Consider the following 17,481-nt stretch of genomic DNA (forward strand, 5'->3'; position numbering starts at 1 on the left):
ATTAAAACAACATACTAAGCTATACACAGCACCGTATGGGACCATTTTCCAACTCTTTATTGTGCCAGTGTTTCAACCCAAGAATAAACCCATTTAAGAGCATAAATATTGACTTAAAATTCTTTTTCTGGACATCCAGAAACTGCAAAGCCACTGTCTTGGTTGCATGTTCGGACTATTCAGCATTTCTTCAGTTTCTGCAAATGGCATGGATCAATAAAATACAAGTCAAAAGTTACGTGGAACACCTAGCTGAATGTTAAACACAAAATAGAGAGCAGTGACAGTATGGTCCATTAACTCATCATTATTCTTGTATCAAGGCCAGTTTGTCGCTTCTATTGAAGGAAATCAGTGCTAAATTCCTTGTAAACATTTCGTAGTTCCCTTGGGCTGAAACCAAATATTATTATTTTTTATTCGCATTCAATCACAGTAAATATCTACATTCTTATGAGATACATAAAGGGCGGCTGAACCCAAAAAGACTCCTTCTCTGGTTGAAAATGGCCTATGTGGCATCACATAGGCTCCCGAGTGGCGCAGTGGTCTAAGACACTGCATCTCAGTGCAAGAGATGTCACTGCAGTACCCGGTTCAAATCCAGGCTGCACCACATCTGACCATGATTGGGAGTCCAATCACAGGTGGTGCAAAATTGGCCCAGTGTCATCCGAGGTAGGCTGTAAATAAGAATTTGTTCTTAACTGACTTGCCCAGTTAAAACATATATATTTTTGAAAGATAATAGTCAGAAACATCTGTAGTCCTAAAACGGACAATGTTTTTTAAAAGTAAGATACATTTAGACATAATATTAGTATTTTCCAAAAACAGTATTTTGTGAGATTTAACGATTCGAAGACATCGCTGTTTTCATTGGGTTGGATTAAGATTTCAGTCATGCCCACATGCCCACAAAACACGGGAAATGGCAGCACCCAAATCAATCAAATCACAGCCGCATCCAATCATAGCAGCAGAATCAACCCACAGCCCACATGTTTCTTTACAGATAGCAGAACTGATAGCAGAACTGATAGCAGAACTGCCCAAATGAGTCATTAGCACACAGCGCCTCTCGACTTCGGGGTTTGATTGACATGAGACAATGAACCAGACATGGCTACAATACATCGTCCCCAACGTTATGTTAACGAACCAGACATGGCTACAATACATCGTCCCCAACGTTATGTTAAAGAACCAGACATGGCTACAATACATCGTCCCCAACGTTATGTTAAAGAACCAGACATCGTCCCCAACGTTATGTTAAAGAACCAGACATCGTCCCCAACGTTATGTTAAAGAACCAGACATCGTCCCCAACGTTATGTTAAAGAACCAGACATGTTCTTTATAAATGTTGCTAGTTCGAATCCCCTAAGCCAGCAAGGTGTAAAATCTGTCGATGTGCCCTTGAGCAAGGCACTTAACCCTAATTGCTCCAGGGTTGCCGTTGATAATGACTGACCCTGGCTGTGACCCCACTCTCCAAGGGTGTTTCATGGAGAGTTGGGATAAGCAAAAAACACATTTCCAATTCACACATGTGTATTAACACAGACTTGTACATGTGTGAAATACGACAAATATAACAACCCACCTAATTATTATTTTTATTATTATTATTATCATCATTTCAACTGTCATTCCTTTAGCCAGTCATAGATAGTACAGTGGCTCCTCAACTGCAGAGATAATCAACTGCAGAGAACGCAACTACAGAGATAACTACAGAGATACTCAACTACAGCAGTGGCGGTTCTAGACCATTTCAACTGGGGGGGCCAAGCTGGGGCCAGTTGTACTGTTAGAGGGTCCAGTTACATTAGACGTTATTGTTGTCATATCGTTTTCTTCACTGCATTGCAGGCATTAGCAGGCAAAAGACCATGTTCATAATCATCATCGTTGCCACTGTCTACTAACGGATGTAAAAAAAAGAACGATAGCAAAAATGAGTTATGTAAAAATGATTTCATACTCCACATTTAGGGGGGCCACAAGGGGGTCCAAAATTGTTGTCACAGGGGCACTGGCACCCCCTGTCCCCCCCCTCCCCCAGAACCGCTAGTGCTACAGAGAACTCAACTACAGAGATAACTCAGATACAGAGAACTCAACTACAGAGATAATCTACTACAGAGAACTCAACTACAGAGATAATCTACTACAGAGAACTCAACTACAGAGATAACTCAGATACAGAGCACTCAACTACAGAGATAATCTACTACAGAGAACTCAACTACAGAGATAATCTACTACAGAGAACTCAACTACAGAGATAATCTACTACAGAGAACTCAAGTACAGAGATAATCTACTACAGAGAACTCAACTACAAAGATAACAGCTACAGAGATAATCAGTTACAGAGATAATCAACTACAGAGATAATCAGCTACAGAGATAATCAGCTACAGAGATAATCAACTACAGAGACAACTCAACTACAGAGACAACTCAACTACAGAGACAATCAACTACAGAGATAACTCAACTGCGGTGAGTGAAGAGGAACAAACAACCATAACTGCCAGGGAAGGATATAACAAACATCAAACACACCCACATCAAACCACACCCCCACGACGCAAATCTTTTTTTGTTTGTTCTTAATGAGGACAAAAACCCTGGCGAAATCAATGAGTCCCCCCCCCCCCCCGCCCCCCCCGCCCCCTTTTAGCGCAATGGTCCTCAGAGACTAGATCGACTTTAGATCAAAGCTGCCCATACAAGCAGTGCACAAGGTCTCTGATGGAGGAGAGGGCTTTTAATGCAGCACAATGTGAGTGTGTATTTATGACCACACCTTTTAGAGCCACATGGAAAAACCCGGAAGGGACGGTCCAAAATAAATGTTACACCACTAAAAATAATCATTTTTATAAGATGGGACATTCTCTGGATGTCTTTCTCTTGACAAAATGCTGTGTCATTTCTGCTGGCTTCGATATAGCTCAGCACTTACTGTCAGTGCATTGTTACAATGTATCCTATAGTTTCCTATTTACCGTGTGTGTGTGTGTGTGTGTGTGTGTGTGTGTGTGTGTGTGTGTGTGTGTGTGTGTGTGTGTAATACAGAGGCTATGGGATAGCAGTCAAGCCCCTTGGATGCGATGTAGAAGTATCAATCACCATCATAGTTCCCTATTTACCGTGTGTGTGTGTGTGTGTGTGTGTGTGTGTGTGTGTGTGTGTGTGTGTGTGTGTGTGTGTGTGTGTGTGTGTGTGTGTGTGTGTGTGTGTGTGTGTGTGTGTGTGTGGTTTAGGACATGTGTGGTTTATGAGATCTTTGAGCAATGAATTCAGACTGCATTGAAATGCCGTGCCTTGAGATCATCATACATATTCCCACTGTAGCTGTGGAGATGAATCATAAATCCTTTGATGACCCCTTAATCTTTCTCAAAAAACATCTATTCTGAGTTACTGTACATTGTGGATTCTACTCAGATGGATCAAGAGGTCCTTGTTGAAAACTGATGTAAAATGCAAATGCCTTATAATGACACAAAATATAAGAAAATTACAATTACAGTGCCTTCAGAAATTATTCATTCATTTCAAATGGATTCAATTTAGGTTTTTGGTCACTGGCTTACACACAATACCCCATAACGTCAAAGTGGAATTATGTTTTTCCATTTTTTTTAATAAATGAATTCAACTTGAAAAGCTGAAATGCCTTGAGTCAATAAGTATTCAACCCCTTTGTTATGGCAAGCCTAAATAAGTTAATGGGTAAAAATGTGCTTAAGTCACATAATAAGTTGCATGGACTCACTCTGTGTGTTTAATAGTGTTTAACATGATTTTTGAATGACTACCTCATCTCTGTACCCCTCACATACAATTATCTGTAAGGTCCCTCAGTCGAGCAGGTGACTTTAAAACATTTATAGAGTTTAATGGCTGTGCCAGGAGAAAACTGAGGATGGATCAACAACATTGTAGTTACTCCACAATACCTTAACCTTATTAACCGAGGGAAAAGAAGGAAGCCTGTACAGAATATAACATGCATCCTGTTTGCAACAAGGCACTAAAGTAATACTGCAAAAAATGTTGCAAAGCAATTCACTTTTTGTCCTGAATATGAAGTGTGATGTTTGGGGCAAATCCAACACAACAGATCGCTGAGTACTACTCTCCATATCTTCAAGCATAGTGGTGGCTGGATCATGTTATGGGTATGCTTTTAATCGTTAAGGACTGGGAGTTTTTCAGGATAAAAAATAAACGGAATGAAGCCAAGCACAGGCAAAATCCTAGAGGGAAACTTGGTTCAGTCTGCTTTCCACCAGACACTGGGAGATCAATTCACCTTTCAGCAGGACAATAACCTGAAACACAAGGCCAAATATACACTGGAGTTGCTTACCAAGAAGCCAGTGAATGTTCCTGAGTGGCCGAGTAACAGTTTTGACTTAAATCTACTTGAATATCTATGGCAAGACCAAATGATTGTCTAGCAATGATCAACAACAATGATCAACAATTTAACAGAGCTTGAAGAATTACAATAATCCATTTTAAATTCAGGCTGTAACACAAACAAAATGTGGAATAATATTACAAAACGTTTATGGACCACACCATGTATGTAATTAAATAGTTAATGAAATGATAAAAAATAAAAAATAAACCTTACTGACCTTAGTCTCAAACCCCTGGCCATCCTAGTATTGTGTTCAACAGCTCATTTTTATCTGATAAAGATACACGAGTAAGTGAATAATATTATTATCATGACTTATCAGTAAAGAAATACATCTTTCCCTCCGTCCTCATTGGATTTAGTCACCTGACAAGTCTGGACGGGTGAAAGCATTTGAGTAGTACTAGAAACATCTCATATGTGTGTGAAGGTGGAAGGACTCCACAGAGTAACTCAACTCACCTATTACTGTACCTGAAGTAATAATGAAGTCATCATCTTATTTATTCTGACATGAATTCTTGTCACTAGGTGTTAAGAGCCTGGTCTGGTCCCAACTCCTATGTCATTGTCATTGTTTGTTGTGACAAAGAGCGTAGGAGTTGGCAAGGTAGAACAAACAGAATCTGGGACCAGGCTAGTTTGAAAAAGGGCCCATTTATAGTCCAACGTTGCCGTGTGTGTGTGACGTCACAGGACCCAGGTTTGACTGACCTCTAACCTCTGCGGAGAACTGGGCGGAGTGACGCGTCACAAACAGCTGCAGCTGATGGTCCAGGTCACATGACTTGAGGCTGACATCCCAGGAGCGGATCCCTGGTATAACAAGACAGAAGAAGAGGGTAATGTTACATTAAAGGATAAGTTGGCTATTTAAAACCCTAACTGTTTTATGGTTTCTTATCCTGATAGTAGTACATGGGCCAGAAGAAACTGTAATGCATTGTTAACTTTTCTTTAAACAGCCACTACTAACTTCAATGGACTTGATGAGGGAAACCGTTCAACAGTGGCCCATACTGTACTTTCGTGGTGATAAACCATTTAAAATGAATTTATAAAATACTAAACTTCCATTTTAGTATTTCTCATTATCTGCAGATCTTGTGCAAGGGCACATGGATAGGAAGTCAGAGCAAGGAAATTGGAAAACAACCAACGTCTTTTAAATCTCTATCTGTATTATTGTCACGGTTGTCGTCGGTGAAGGAGGACCAAAACGCAGCAGGTATGTGTTTTCTCATCTTGATGATTATTTATTTACAAAATGAATACCAAAATAACAAAACACGAAAATGAACGAACGAACAACAAACAGTCTGGTAAAGCATAAGGCTGAACACAGAACAATCACCCACAAATAACAACCACAAACACACCCTAATATATGGGACTCTCAATCAAAGGCAGATAGACAACACCTGCCTTCAACTGAGAGTCCCAACCCCAATCAACACAACGTAGAAACACACTCACCAGACTACACATAGAAATACATAAACATAGTCTAGAAACCAAAACCCCGGAAATACTAACTCAAACACCCTTTAACCAAACACACATCACCCTGAACCACATAAAACAAATACCCTCTGCCACGTCCTGACCAAACTACAAAAACAATTAACCTTATACTGGCCAGGACGTGACAATTATTTTAAATATTTCAGTGGGAAATGTTCCTTCATTTCTCCAAGATGTAATTTAACCCCAGTTGATACTGTATGTAATTGGAATGAATAAAAGTTGGTCCAGACAGCTATTATGTTTTCTATAATATGGAAAAAATATATATATATTTTTTTACAAATGTACTGGACTAGAACATTAGTCAATTAGTTAAGGAACAGAGTATTCCTCAAAATAACTGTCAGAATCATGATGAGATTACAATAATAGGGCATTATAATGGGGGTCATATGATTATGACAAGGCTTACAATATAACTGCATTGTAACATGTTATACATACCTTGAAGTCTATTACTGAACCAGACTCACTGATTATTAAGGAGCAACAGGTTTAGTACAAGCTGAACATTTCTAAGCCATGTTCCGGGGGGGTCATACATGTTATAACAAGTCTTACAATGCATTACAACTGCATCATAACACATTATACCTGGATTTAAAGTAACGTATTACCAGAACAGGCCCACTGATTAAAGAGCAAGCAAATAATTCTCATTAATGTTCCAGTCAACTTCCTCGTTTCCAACCCCACAATAGAGAGCCTTTGTCAGACTGGATTCGAGTGAAGATTCTCATGAGTTCAGAGAGAAACCTGCATCAGATGTCATTCAACAGGGCCTTAACCGCAGGATAAGCCTGTCTCTGATCCTATTCGACAGGGCCTTTAGCCGCAGGAGAAGCCTGTCTCTGATCCTATTCAACAGGGCCTTAACCGCAGGAGAAGCCTGTCTCTGATCCTATTCAACAGGGCCTTAACCGCAGGAGAAGCCTGTCTCTGATCCTATTCAACAGGGCCTTTAGCCGCAGGAGAAGCCTGTCTCTGATCCTATTCAACAGGGCCTTAACCGCAGGAGAAGCCTGTCTCTGATCCTATTCAACAGGGCCTTAACCCGCAGGAGAAGCCTGTCTCTGATCCTATTCAACAGGGCCTTTAGCCGCAGGAGAAGCCTGTCTCTGATCCTATTCGACAGGGCCTTTAGCTGCAGGAGAAGCCTGTCTCTGATCCTATTCGACAGGGCCTTTAGCTGCAGGAGAAGCCTGTCTCTGATCCTATTCAACAAGGCCTTTAGCTGCAGGAGAAGCCTGTCTCTGATCCTATTCAACAGGGCCTTAACCGCAGGAGAAGCCTGTCTCTGATCCTATTCAACAGGGCCTTTAGCTGCAGGAGAAGCCTGTCTCTGATCCTATTCAACAGGGCCTTAACCGCAGGAGAAGCCTGTCTCTGATCCTATTCGATGACTGTACTTAGGTTATTTTGTATTTTTTCCAGCCTCTGTTTTGCTTCACTGAGAGAGAGAGAGAGAGAGAGAGAGAGAGAGAGAGAGAGAGAGAGAGAGAGAGAGAGAGAGAGAGAGAGAGAGAGAAATGTTCCCGTTGCAGACGACTACGGCCTATTCTCAGAAATGCTGAGTCACTGATATTAATTCTGGCAAAGGCCTCAATGCTCCTTGCTCAAATTGGTATTTTGTGTTTGGACTGACAAAACCCTTGTCAAAGACGTGACAATTGCATCGATCATTATGACAGACAACTTGACATGTTTTGACATGTCTAAAATGTAATTTCCTGGACTGGTGGAAGGTGAGATAAGATAGTGGGTATCCGTCTTTCAATACCTAACTCATAGGAGGTGTGTGTGCGTGTGTGTGTGCGTGTGCGTGTGCGTGTGTGTGTGATCGCTCAATAGTCATGGGAAAACTGTCATACCACCCTGCATCCCACTGCTGGCTTGCTTCTGAAGCTACGCAAGGTTGGTCCTGGTCAGTCCCTGGATGGGAGACCAGATGCTGCTGGAAGTGGTGTTGGAGGGCCAGCAGTAGGCACTCTGTCCTCTAGTCTAAAAAAATGCCCCAGGGCAGTGATTGTGAACATTGCCTGGTGTAAGGTTTTGTCTTTTGGATGGGATGTTAAATGGGTGTCCTGACTCTCTGAGGTCATTAAAGATCCCATTGCACTTATTGTAAGAGTAGGGGTGTTAACCCTGGTGTCCTGGCTAAATTCCCAATCTGGCCCTCATACTGTCACCTAATCATCCCCAGCGTACACTTGGCTCATTCATCCCCCTCCTCTCCCCTGTAACTATTCCCCAGGTCATTGCTGTAAATGAGAATGTGTTCTCAGTCAACCTACCTGGTAAAATAAAGAGCCACCCACTGAATGACACTGCAGCTCAACAACTGATTGGCTCAAAGAGCCAATTAGCATCATTGAAGTGGTTGATGAAAAACTCATTACAGTAACTAATTTGCTTGTAATTGATGTCATACAAACTTATCAGACACCAATTCACCCAACTAGAAAATGATACTACTAAGTTAGTAACGATCAACTAATTAATACAGTGCATTCGGGAAGTATTCAGACACCTTCCCCTTTTCCACATTTTGTTACGTAACAGCCTTATTCTAAAATGGATTAAATAAAACATGTTCCTCATCAATCTACACACAATACCCCATAATGAAAAAGCGAAAACAGGTTACTAGAATTTTTAGCAAATTTATTAAAAATAAAAAACTGATTCCTTATTAACATAAGTATTCAGACTCTTTGCTATGAGACTCGAGAATTGAGCTCAGGTGCATCCTGTTTCCATTGATCATCCTTGAGATGTTTACAACTTGATTGGAGTCCACCTGTGGTAAATTCAATTGATTGGACATGATTTGAAAAGGCACACACCTGTCTATATAAGGTCCCACAGTTGACAGTGCATGTCAGAGCAAAAACCAAGCCATGAGGTCAAAGGAATTGTCAGTAGAGCTCCGAGACAGGATTGTGTCGAGGCACAGATCTGGGGAAGGGTACCAAAAAATGTCTGCAGCATTGAAGTTCCCCAAGATCACAGTGGCCTCCATAATTCTTAAATGGAAGAAGTTTGGAACCACCAAGACTCTTCCTAGAGCTGGCCGCCCAGCCAAACTGAGCAATCGGTGGAGAAGGGCCTTGATCAGGGAGTTGATCACTCTGACAGAGCTCCAGAGTTCTTCTGTGGAGATGGGAGAACCTTCCAGAAAGACAACTATCTCCGCAGCACTCCACCAATCAGGCCTTTATGGTAGAGTGCCACTCTTCAGTAAAAGGCACATGACAGCCGCTTGGAGTTAGCCAAAAGGCACCTAAATGACTCTCAGACCATGAGAAACAAGACCTGGCACCATCCCTACGGGGAAGCGTGGTGGTGGCAGCATCATGCTGTGGAGATGTTTTTCAGCGGCAGGGACTGGGAGACTAGTCAGGATTGAGGGAAAGATGAACGGAGCAAAGTACAGAGATCCTTGATGAAAACCTGCTCCAGAGCGCTCAGGACCTCAGACTGGGGTGAAGGTTCACCTTCCAACATGACAACAACCCTAAGCATACAGCCAAGACAACACAGGAGTGGCTTCGGGACAAGTCTCTGAATGTCTTTTTTTTTTTACAAATCTTTTTAATTTAACAATTATTTAACTAGGCAAGTCAGTTAAGAACAAATTCTTATTTACAATGACGGCCCACCAGAAGGCAAAAGTCCTCCTGCGTGGACGGGGGCTGGTATTAAAATGTTTAAATAAAATATAAATATAAATATAGGACAAAACACACATCACAACAAGAGAGACAACACAACACTACATAAAGAGAGACCTAAGACAACAACATAGCATGGCAGCAACACATGAAAACATGATAGCAACACAACATGGCAACAGCACAACATGCTAGCGGCACAAAACATGGTGTCCATGATTGAGTCTTTGAATGAAGAAATGGAGACAAAACGGTCCAGTTTGAGTGTTTTTTGCAGCTCTTTTCAGTCGCTAGCTGCAGCGAACTGAAAAGAGGAGTGACCCAGGGATGTTTGTGCTTTGGGTAACGGGTGTTGTATGTGGAGGATGAGGGCTGCAGTAGGTATCTCAGATAGGGGGGAGTGAGGCCTAAGTTACCTTCCTTGAGTGACCCAGACAAAGCCCAGACTTGAACCCGTTTGAACATCTCTGGAGAGACCTGAAAATAGCTGTGCAGCGACGCTCACCATCCAACCTGACAGAGTTTGACAGGATCTGCAGAGAAGAATGGGAGAAACTCCCCAAATACAAGTGTGCCAAGCTTGTAGCGTCATACCCAAGAAGACTCAAGGCTGTAATCGCTGCCAAAGGTGCTTCAACAAAGTACTGAGTAAAGGGTCTGAATACCTACGTAAATGTGATATTTCCGTTTTTTATTTTGTATAAATTTGCAAAAAATTCAAAAAACCTGTTTTTGCTTTGTCATTATGGGGTGTTGTGCATAGAGTGATGAGGAAAACAAATTTGTTAATCCATTTTAGAATAAGGCTGTAACGTAACTAAATTTGGATAAAGTCAAGGGGTCTGAATACTTTCCGAATGCACTGTACATGCTTAGTAATACTTCAAACATGTTCGCCACATTCCCGAAGTGTTACCAAATGAATAATGCAGGACAAGTTCTGCACAGCACCCCTGTAAATCTATGTGGAGGGCACACGCTGCCATACAAAAGGTGGTTGAGAAATCCTGTGAGGACGAAGGGTAGAAAATACAAAATGGGGACTATGTTCGCATCGTGTCCGAGGAGCGGAGAAAGCTGGGGGAGCCCACATTCTCAATTACACTGACAAGGGGTAATTTTCCATGCTGCTGTCTGCCTCCCGTCTGCCTCTCTGCCTCTAGTTCTGGCTAAGCTAGTGTGTGAGCTAGGCTATATATCTTCTCCTGACACTTTGTTTTTTGTGGAACATGCCTGTAACCTACATCATAAGCTCATACAGAACATGTTTCAGACGTTTGATTAGTAAGTTATTCCCTATATCTCCTTGTGCCTGTTTTTTAACATGACATTTGCTGTTCCCTGAACTAGTCTATGTTCAGTGGTGTAGTGGAGGGTATACGCCGTATCAATTAATAGGGTTGATGGAACAGATCGGAATGTTTCGCCTTAACAGATCGGAATGTTTCGCCTTAACAGATCGGAATGTTTCGCTTAACAGATCGGAATGTTTCGCTTAACAGATCGGAATGTTTCGCTTAACAGATCGGAATGTTGATCAACTATTATTTCTTCACATTTTAGGCGCAGAAATGTACACACGGCAGTAGGCCTACGTGTGAATGTTCCAAAATGCAATGTGCAGGAAAACAGTTCTAAAATGCACATTTGCACATGCGATCAGTTTCATGGACAGAGGTGGAAATATCTGTTAGAAAGAGGGGGGGGATCTAAAGATGCAACAACTATCATGGGATGCTAATATGACTGGGATAATGCCTATGGCTGTTAGACAATTAAAGTAAGTTGACAGAAAACCAACACAACAGGAGAACGCATAATGGGGAAGTCTGTTTAAAAAAATGATTGCCTCCACGTTTCCATGGTGGAATTTTGGCTATAGGCTACTTTGAAGCAAGGTAAGACATGCCTCATACCTCATAATATGAAGTAAAACATCCAGGTGTCAAACAATTAAGGAACAGGAAAAATATAGCGATGGTAATGATAGATCTAACCGTTTTCTGGTAGATGGAAAGGCTTTCCCAAAATCCTTCTCTATTAAACGTTAACTAGCTACAAAGTAGCCTATACCTACCTGCCAGAATGATATAATGTCGTGCCATTAATCCGCCACCATCACCTCATGTTTCAGCATGATAATGCACGGCCCCATGTTGCAAGGATCTGTACACAATTCCTGGAAGCTGAAAATGTCCCAGCTCTTCCATGGCCTGCATATTCACCAGACATGTTATCCATTGAGCATGTTTAGGATGCTCTGGATTGATGTGTGTTCCAGTTCCCGCTAATATCCAGCAACTTCGAGCAGTCAATGAAAAGGAGTGAGATAACATTCAACAGACCACAATCAACAACCTGATCAACTCTATGTGAAGGAGATGTGTCACGCTGCATGAGGCAAATGGTGGTCACACCAGATACTGACTGGTTTTCTGATCCACACTCCTACCTTTTTTTAAGTTACACTACATGACCAAACATTGATGCGAGGGACTTGCTTCCATTCATCCTCAAGAGCATTAGTGATGTTGGGCACTGATGTTGGGCGACTAGGCCCGGCTCGCAGTCGCCGTTCCAATTCATCCCAAAGGTGGATGATGGGGTTGAGGTCAGGGCTCTGTGCAGCCCAGTAAAGTTCTTCCATACCGATCTCGACAAACACTTTCTGTATGGACCTCGCTTTGTGCACAGGGGTATTGTCATGCTGAAACAGGAAAGGGCCTTCCCCAAACTGTTGCCACAAAGTTGGAAGCACAGAATCGTCTAGAATGTCATTGTATGCTGTAGCGTTAAGATTTCCCCTCACTAGAACTAAGGAGCCTAGCCTGAACCATGAAAAACAGCCCCAGACCATTAGTCCTCCTCCACCAAACGTTACAGTTGGCACTATGCATTGGGACAGGTAGTGTTTTACTGGCATCCGCCAAACCCAGAGTTATTCATCACTCCAGAGACCACATAAACCCCGAGCAAATTTCACACCATGTAAACTCCGAGCATATTTCACACCATGTAAACACCTAGCATATTTCACACCATGTAAACACCGAGCATATTTCACACCATGTAAACCCCTAGCATATTTCACACCACGTAAACACCGAGCATATTTCACACCATGTAAACCCCTAGCATATTTCACACCATGTAAACACTGAGCATATTTCACACCATGTAAAAACCTAGCATATTTCACACCATGTAAACACCGAGCATATTTCACACCATGTAAACACCTAGCATATTTCATTCACACCATGTAAACCCCCAGCATATTTCACACCATGTAAACCCCTAGCATATTTCACACCATGTAAACATCTAGCATATTTCACACCATGTAAACACCGAGCATATTTCACACCATGTAAACACTGAGCATATTTCACACCATGTAAACCCCCAGCATATTTCACACCATGTAAACACCGAGCATATTTCACACCATGTAAACCCCTAGCATATTTCACACCATGTAAACACCTACCACATTCCATTCACACCATGTAAACCCCTAGCATATTTCACACCATGTAAACACTTAGCATATTTCACACCATGTAAACCCCTAGCACATTCCATTCACACCATGTAAACCCCCAGCATATTTCAAACCATGTAATCACTGAGCATATTTCACACCACGTAAACACCTAGCATATTTCACACCATGTAAACACCGAGCATATTTCACACCACGTAAACACTTAGCATATTTCACACCACGTAAACACCTAGCATATTTCACACCATGTAAACACCTAGCATATTTCACACCATGTGAACACCGAGCATATTTCACACCATGTAAACACCTAGCATATTTCACACCATGTAAACACCGAGCATATTTCACACCATGTAAACCCCTAGCATATTTCACACCATGTAAACACCTAGCATATTTCACACCATGTGAACACCGAGCATATTTCACACCATGTAAACACCTAGCATATTTCACACCATGTAAACACCGAGCATATTTCACACCATGTAAACACCTAGCATATTTCACACCATGTAAACACCTAGAACATTCCACACAATGTAAACCCCTAGCATATTTCACACCATGTAAACACCTAGCATATTTCACACCATGTAAACACCTAGCATATTTCACACCATGTAAACACCGAGCATATTTCACACCATGTAAACCCCTAGCATATTTCACACCATGTAAACCCCTAGCATATTTCACACCATGTAAACACCGAGCATATTTCACACCATGTAAACACCTAGCATATTTCATTCACACCATGTAAACACCTAGCACATTCCATTCACACCATGTAAACCCCTAGCATATTTCACACCATGTAAACCCCTAGCATATTTCACACCATGTAAACCCCTAGCATATTTCACACCATGTAAACACCTAGCATATTTCATTCACACCATGTAAACACCTAGCACATTCCATTCACACCATGTAAACCCCTAGCATATTTCACACCATGTAAACCCCTAGCATATTTCACACCATGTAAACACCGAGCATATTTCACACCATGTAAACACCTAGCATATTTCATTCACACCATGTAAACACCTAGCATATTTCATTCACACCATGTAAACCCCGAGCATATTTCACACCATGTAAACCCCTAGCATATTTCATTCACACCATGTAAACCCCGAGCATATTTCACACCATGTAAACCCCGAGCATATTTCACACCATGTAAACCCCTAGCATATTTCACACCATGAATATGTTCCAAATGGCATCCTATTTGACTCTGCTCAAAAGTAGTGCACTATAAAGGGAATATGGTGCCATTTAGGACGTGGGCCATGTGTCAGAAATCAGTGGACAACACCCTCCATTTGTACCCAACTCTCTATCATCCAACATGTCTTTTTAGCTCATATTGAAGATGTTTCCATACTGTACGTGCAACAATTGGCATAGCCCTGGGCTCCCTTGATACAGAAAGAACATGACAGCCATAGTTTTGAACAAGACAACAACATTACTGTATTTAACTGAACATCATTTTGAATGCTTTAGTGCAACGGATGACTCATTATTAATGAGGGCAATGTCCCAGGAGTTTGGCACAGTGCATTTGTAACAAGCACAAGCAGTTAGTCAACAGATTTTTCCCCTACATGGTCAATTTAGGCTTCCATATTGTTGTTGTTTTTGTAACACCTTTGCTGAGAATGTGTGCAACTGTTTTCTTCCTGTAGCAGGCCCTCTCATGGCAGGCTACATGTGAGTTATTACAGTCTGGTCTCATAGACTAGACGTAGCATAGTAAATGTAAATCCGGGATTCTCAAATTAGTATGATAGGTTACGTTGGTATGGTTACATAAGACAGAAGTTTACTTTGGTATGGTTACATAAGACAGAAGTTTACGTTGGTATGGTTACATAAGACAGAAGTTTACGTTGGTATGGTTACATAAGACAGAAGTTTACGTTGGTATGGTTACATAAGACAGAAGTTTAGACAGAAGTTTACGTTGGTATGGTTACATAAGACAGAAGTTTACGTTGGTATGGTTACATAAGACAGAAGTTTACGTTGGTATGGTTACATAAGACAGAAGTTTACTTTGGTAGGGTTACATAAGACAGAAGTTTACTTAAGACAAAAACAAAAGGAGGGTGGGCGTATAACGCGAACATCTAGCAACCCAAAGGTTGCATGTTTGAATCTCATCACGGACAACTTCAGCATTTTAGGTAATTAGCAACTTTGCAACTACTTAGCATGTTAGCTAATCTTTCCCCTAACCCTAACCTTAACCCTTTCAGCTAACCCTTCCCCCTAACCATCACCTTTAATCCTAACCTTAACCTTTTCAGCTAACCCTTCCCCCTAACCATCACCTTTAATCCTAACCTTAACCTTTTCAGCTAACCCTTCCCCCTAACCTTAACCCTTTCAGCTAACCCTTCCCCCTAACCCTCACCTTTAATCCTAACCCTAACCTTAACCCTAACCCCTAGCTAACGTTAGCCAGCTAGGAATTCGTAACATATCATACGTTTTGAAAATTCGTAACATATTGAACGAATTGCAAATAGTAACATATCATATGAAATGAATGATGGACATCCACAAAATAATACATACCACACGAAATGTAACATATGTAACATAGTGTCTCGGATTTATGTACAGAATAACATGAAATGCTCTGAGACCATGTTGGTTAGGATCACAGGCACATTTTTGGAAATAGATGGGGAATTCGTTTGATAATTACAAAAAGGCTACACAAGGCTACATACTATGTTGGAGGCTTTATAAAACAACCATACATTTTCTGGGAATCCATGAGACTTGCCTGTTTGTGTCCCTATTTGAAAAACTAATAAATGTATAGATTTTTTCATCAAAGAATTACAGAATCCCTTATAATTATCAAACGAATGTGAAACGTGTAGGCAAGGCTCCACAACGTTTTCGTTCCACTAAAAAGTGGCGTAGTAGGCTATTCGTTCGTGCAAAACTGCTGATTCAAATGCCTGATGCGTCATTTTTTTTCCATTGGGAAACCGGCCGCACATTCTTCATATCTTTCAATTGCATCTTATACATTTCAATCCGTTCTATGTTATCTTTTTTTTAAATAAAGGTATCTATTGGAGGTTATGCATGCTGGAATTACAGAATTCGTGTGTAAAAGTGAGACTCGTTGAAGTTGCCTACTCACCCCGCTCTAAGTGGTCTCTGGCGCGTTGCAGCTGGTGGTCTGTCGCTATCTCTCCGATCACTATGAGCATGTAGTAGTTCCCTTGGCTGAAAGGGGGTCCTCGGCACCGCTTCTCTCCAAGGTCCTGAATTCGCTTCTCGGACCCCAGCCGCGAGCTGCTCTCTTCCTCCAGCACTGCCGCGAGCGGACCTCTAGCCGGGATCTCCATGGCAACACCCCAGCGAGCAGACGCCGGGGACGGTTCTATCTCCATGACAACTTCCACAAGCACGGAGTGTGCAGCGGAAAGGTAGGAGGAGTATTAGAACGTTTACTTTTGGAGCTTTTTACTTCCATTTGATTGGTCGAAAGGCCCATGTAGCAGGATGATGTCACATATTGAGTTATCGGGCAAGTCCAAGGGGTCGGACCTTGATTTTGGAAACGGTGAGCCCCCCCCCTTGCAAATAATATGATTAGATTGAAATCTCAAAGGTAAATTATAAATACCAAAATACCAATGGGCTGACTTCTGCAGCATCTCAAAGTTTATTTTAAGTAGCTTACAGCCTATTCTGAGAACAACACACACACACACACACACACACACACACACACACACACACACACACACACACACACACACACACACACACACACACACACACACACAGATCAAATAACATTTATGCAGTTTGTCAAAGTGTGTTTATGTTAGCCTCTGCACAAATTGGCAGATTACAGTGTCAGTATGTTACCAGTGTAATTCCAAAGCCATGGTAAACTGCTGATTCCCCTTCTGAAATTTGCACATTTCTCAGACAGTTTGGCGATGCCAGTCTGAGTGACGAAAAAAAATGCAACAGAGGGAGGATCTGTGGCAGCAAGCTATCCATATACGCTGTTATATATATAATGAAACAGATCGCTGTTATATCTCTTTCTATCTATCTATCTATCTATCTATCTATCTATCTATCTATCTATCTATCTATCTATCATCATTAGTATGATATATATATATATTATCATTAGTATGATATCATATATAATCTGTATATTCACGTCACCAAATAATTGATTAAAACACACTGTTTTGCAATGAAAATCTACAGTAGCCTCAACAGCACTCTGTAGGATAACACCATGGTGTAGCCGG

The 17,481-nt window shown here is 41.4% G+C and overlaps 1 protein-coding gene across 2 annotated transcripts in view; it reads right to left on the reverse strand.

Moving 5' to 3' along the window:
• Nucleotides 1-16,610, reverse strand: part of LOC115192851 (microtubule-associated protein 1B) — an 82,925-nt gene extending 66,315 nt beyond the window's left edge. For both annotated transcript variants that reach the window (XM_029751747.1, XM_029751746.1), the window contains exons 1-2: nt 16,344-16,610; nt 5,165-5,266 (exon numbers count right to left, since the gene is read on the reverse strand). In XM_029751747.1, the coding sequence (XP_029607607.1) occupies nt 5,165-5,266; nt 16,344-16,596 (355 nt within the window). In that variant the 5' untranslated portion in view covers nt 16,597-16,610. The remainder of the gene's footprint in view (nt 1-5,164; nt 5,267-16,343) is intronic.
• Nucleotides 16,611-17,481: the final 871 nt, after the last annotated feature.

The sequence above is a fragment of the Salmo trutta genome, chromosome 4 (assembly GCF_901001165.1).
Source record: "Salmo trutta chromosome 4, fSalTru1.1, whole genome shotgun sequence".
Taxonomy (NCBI): Eukaryota; Metazoa; Chordata; class Actinopteri; order Salmoniformes; family Salmonidae; genus Salmo; species Salmo trutta.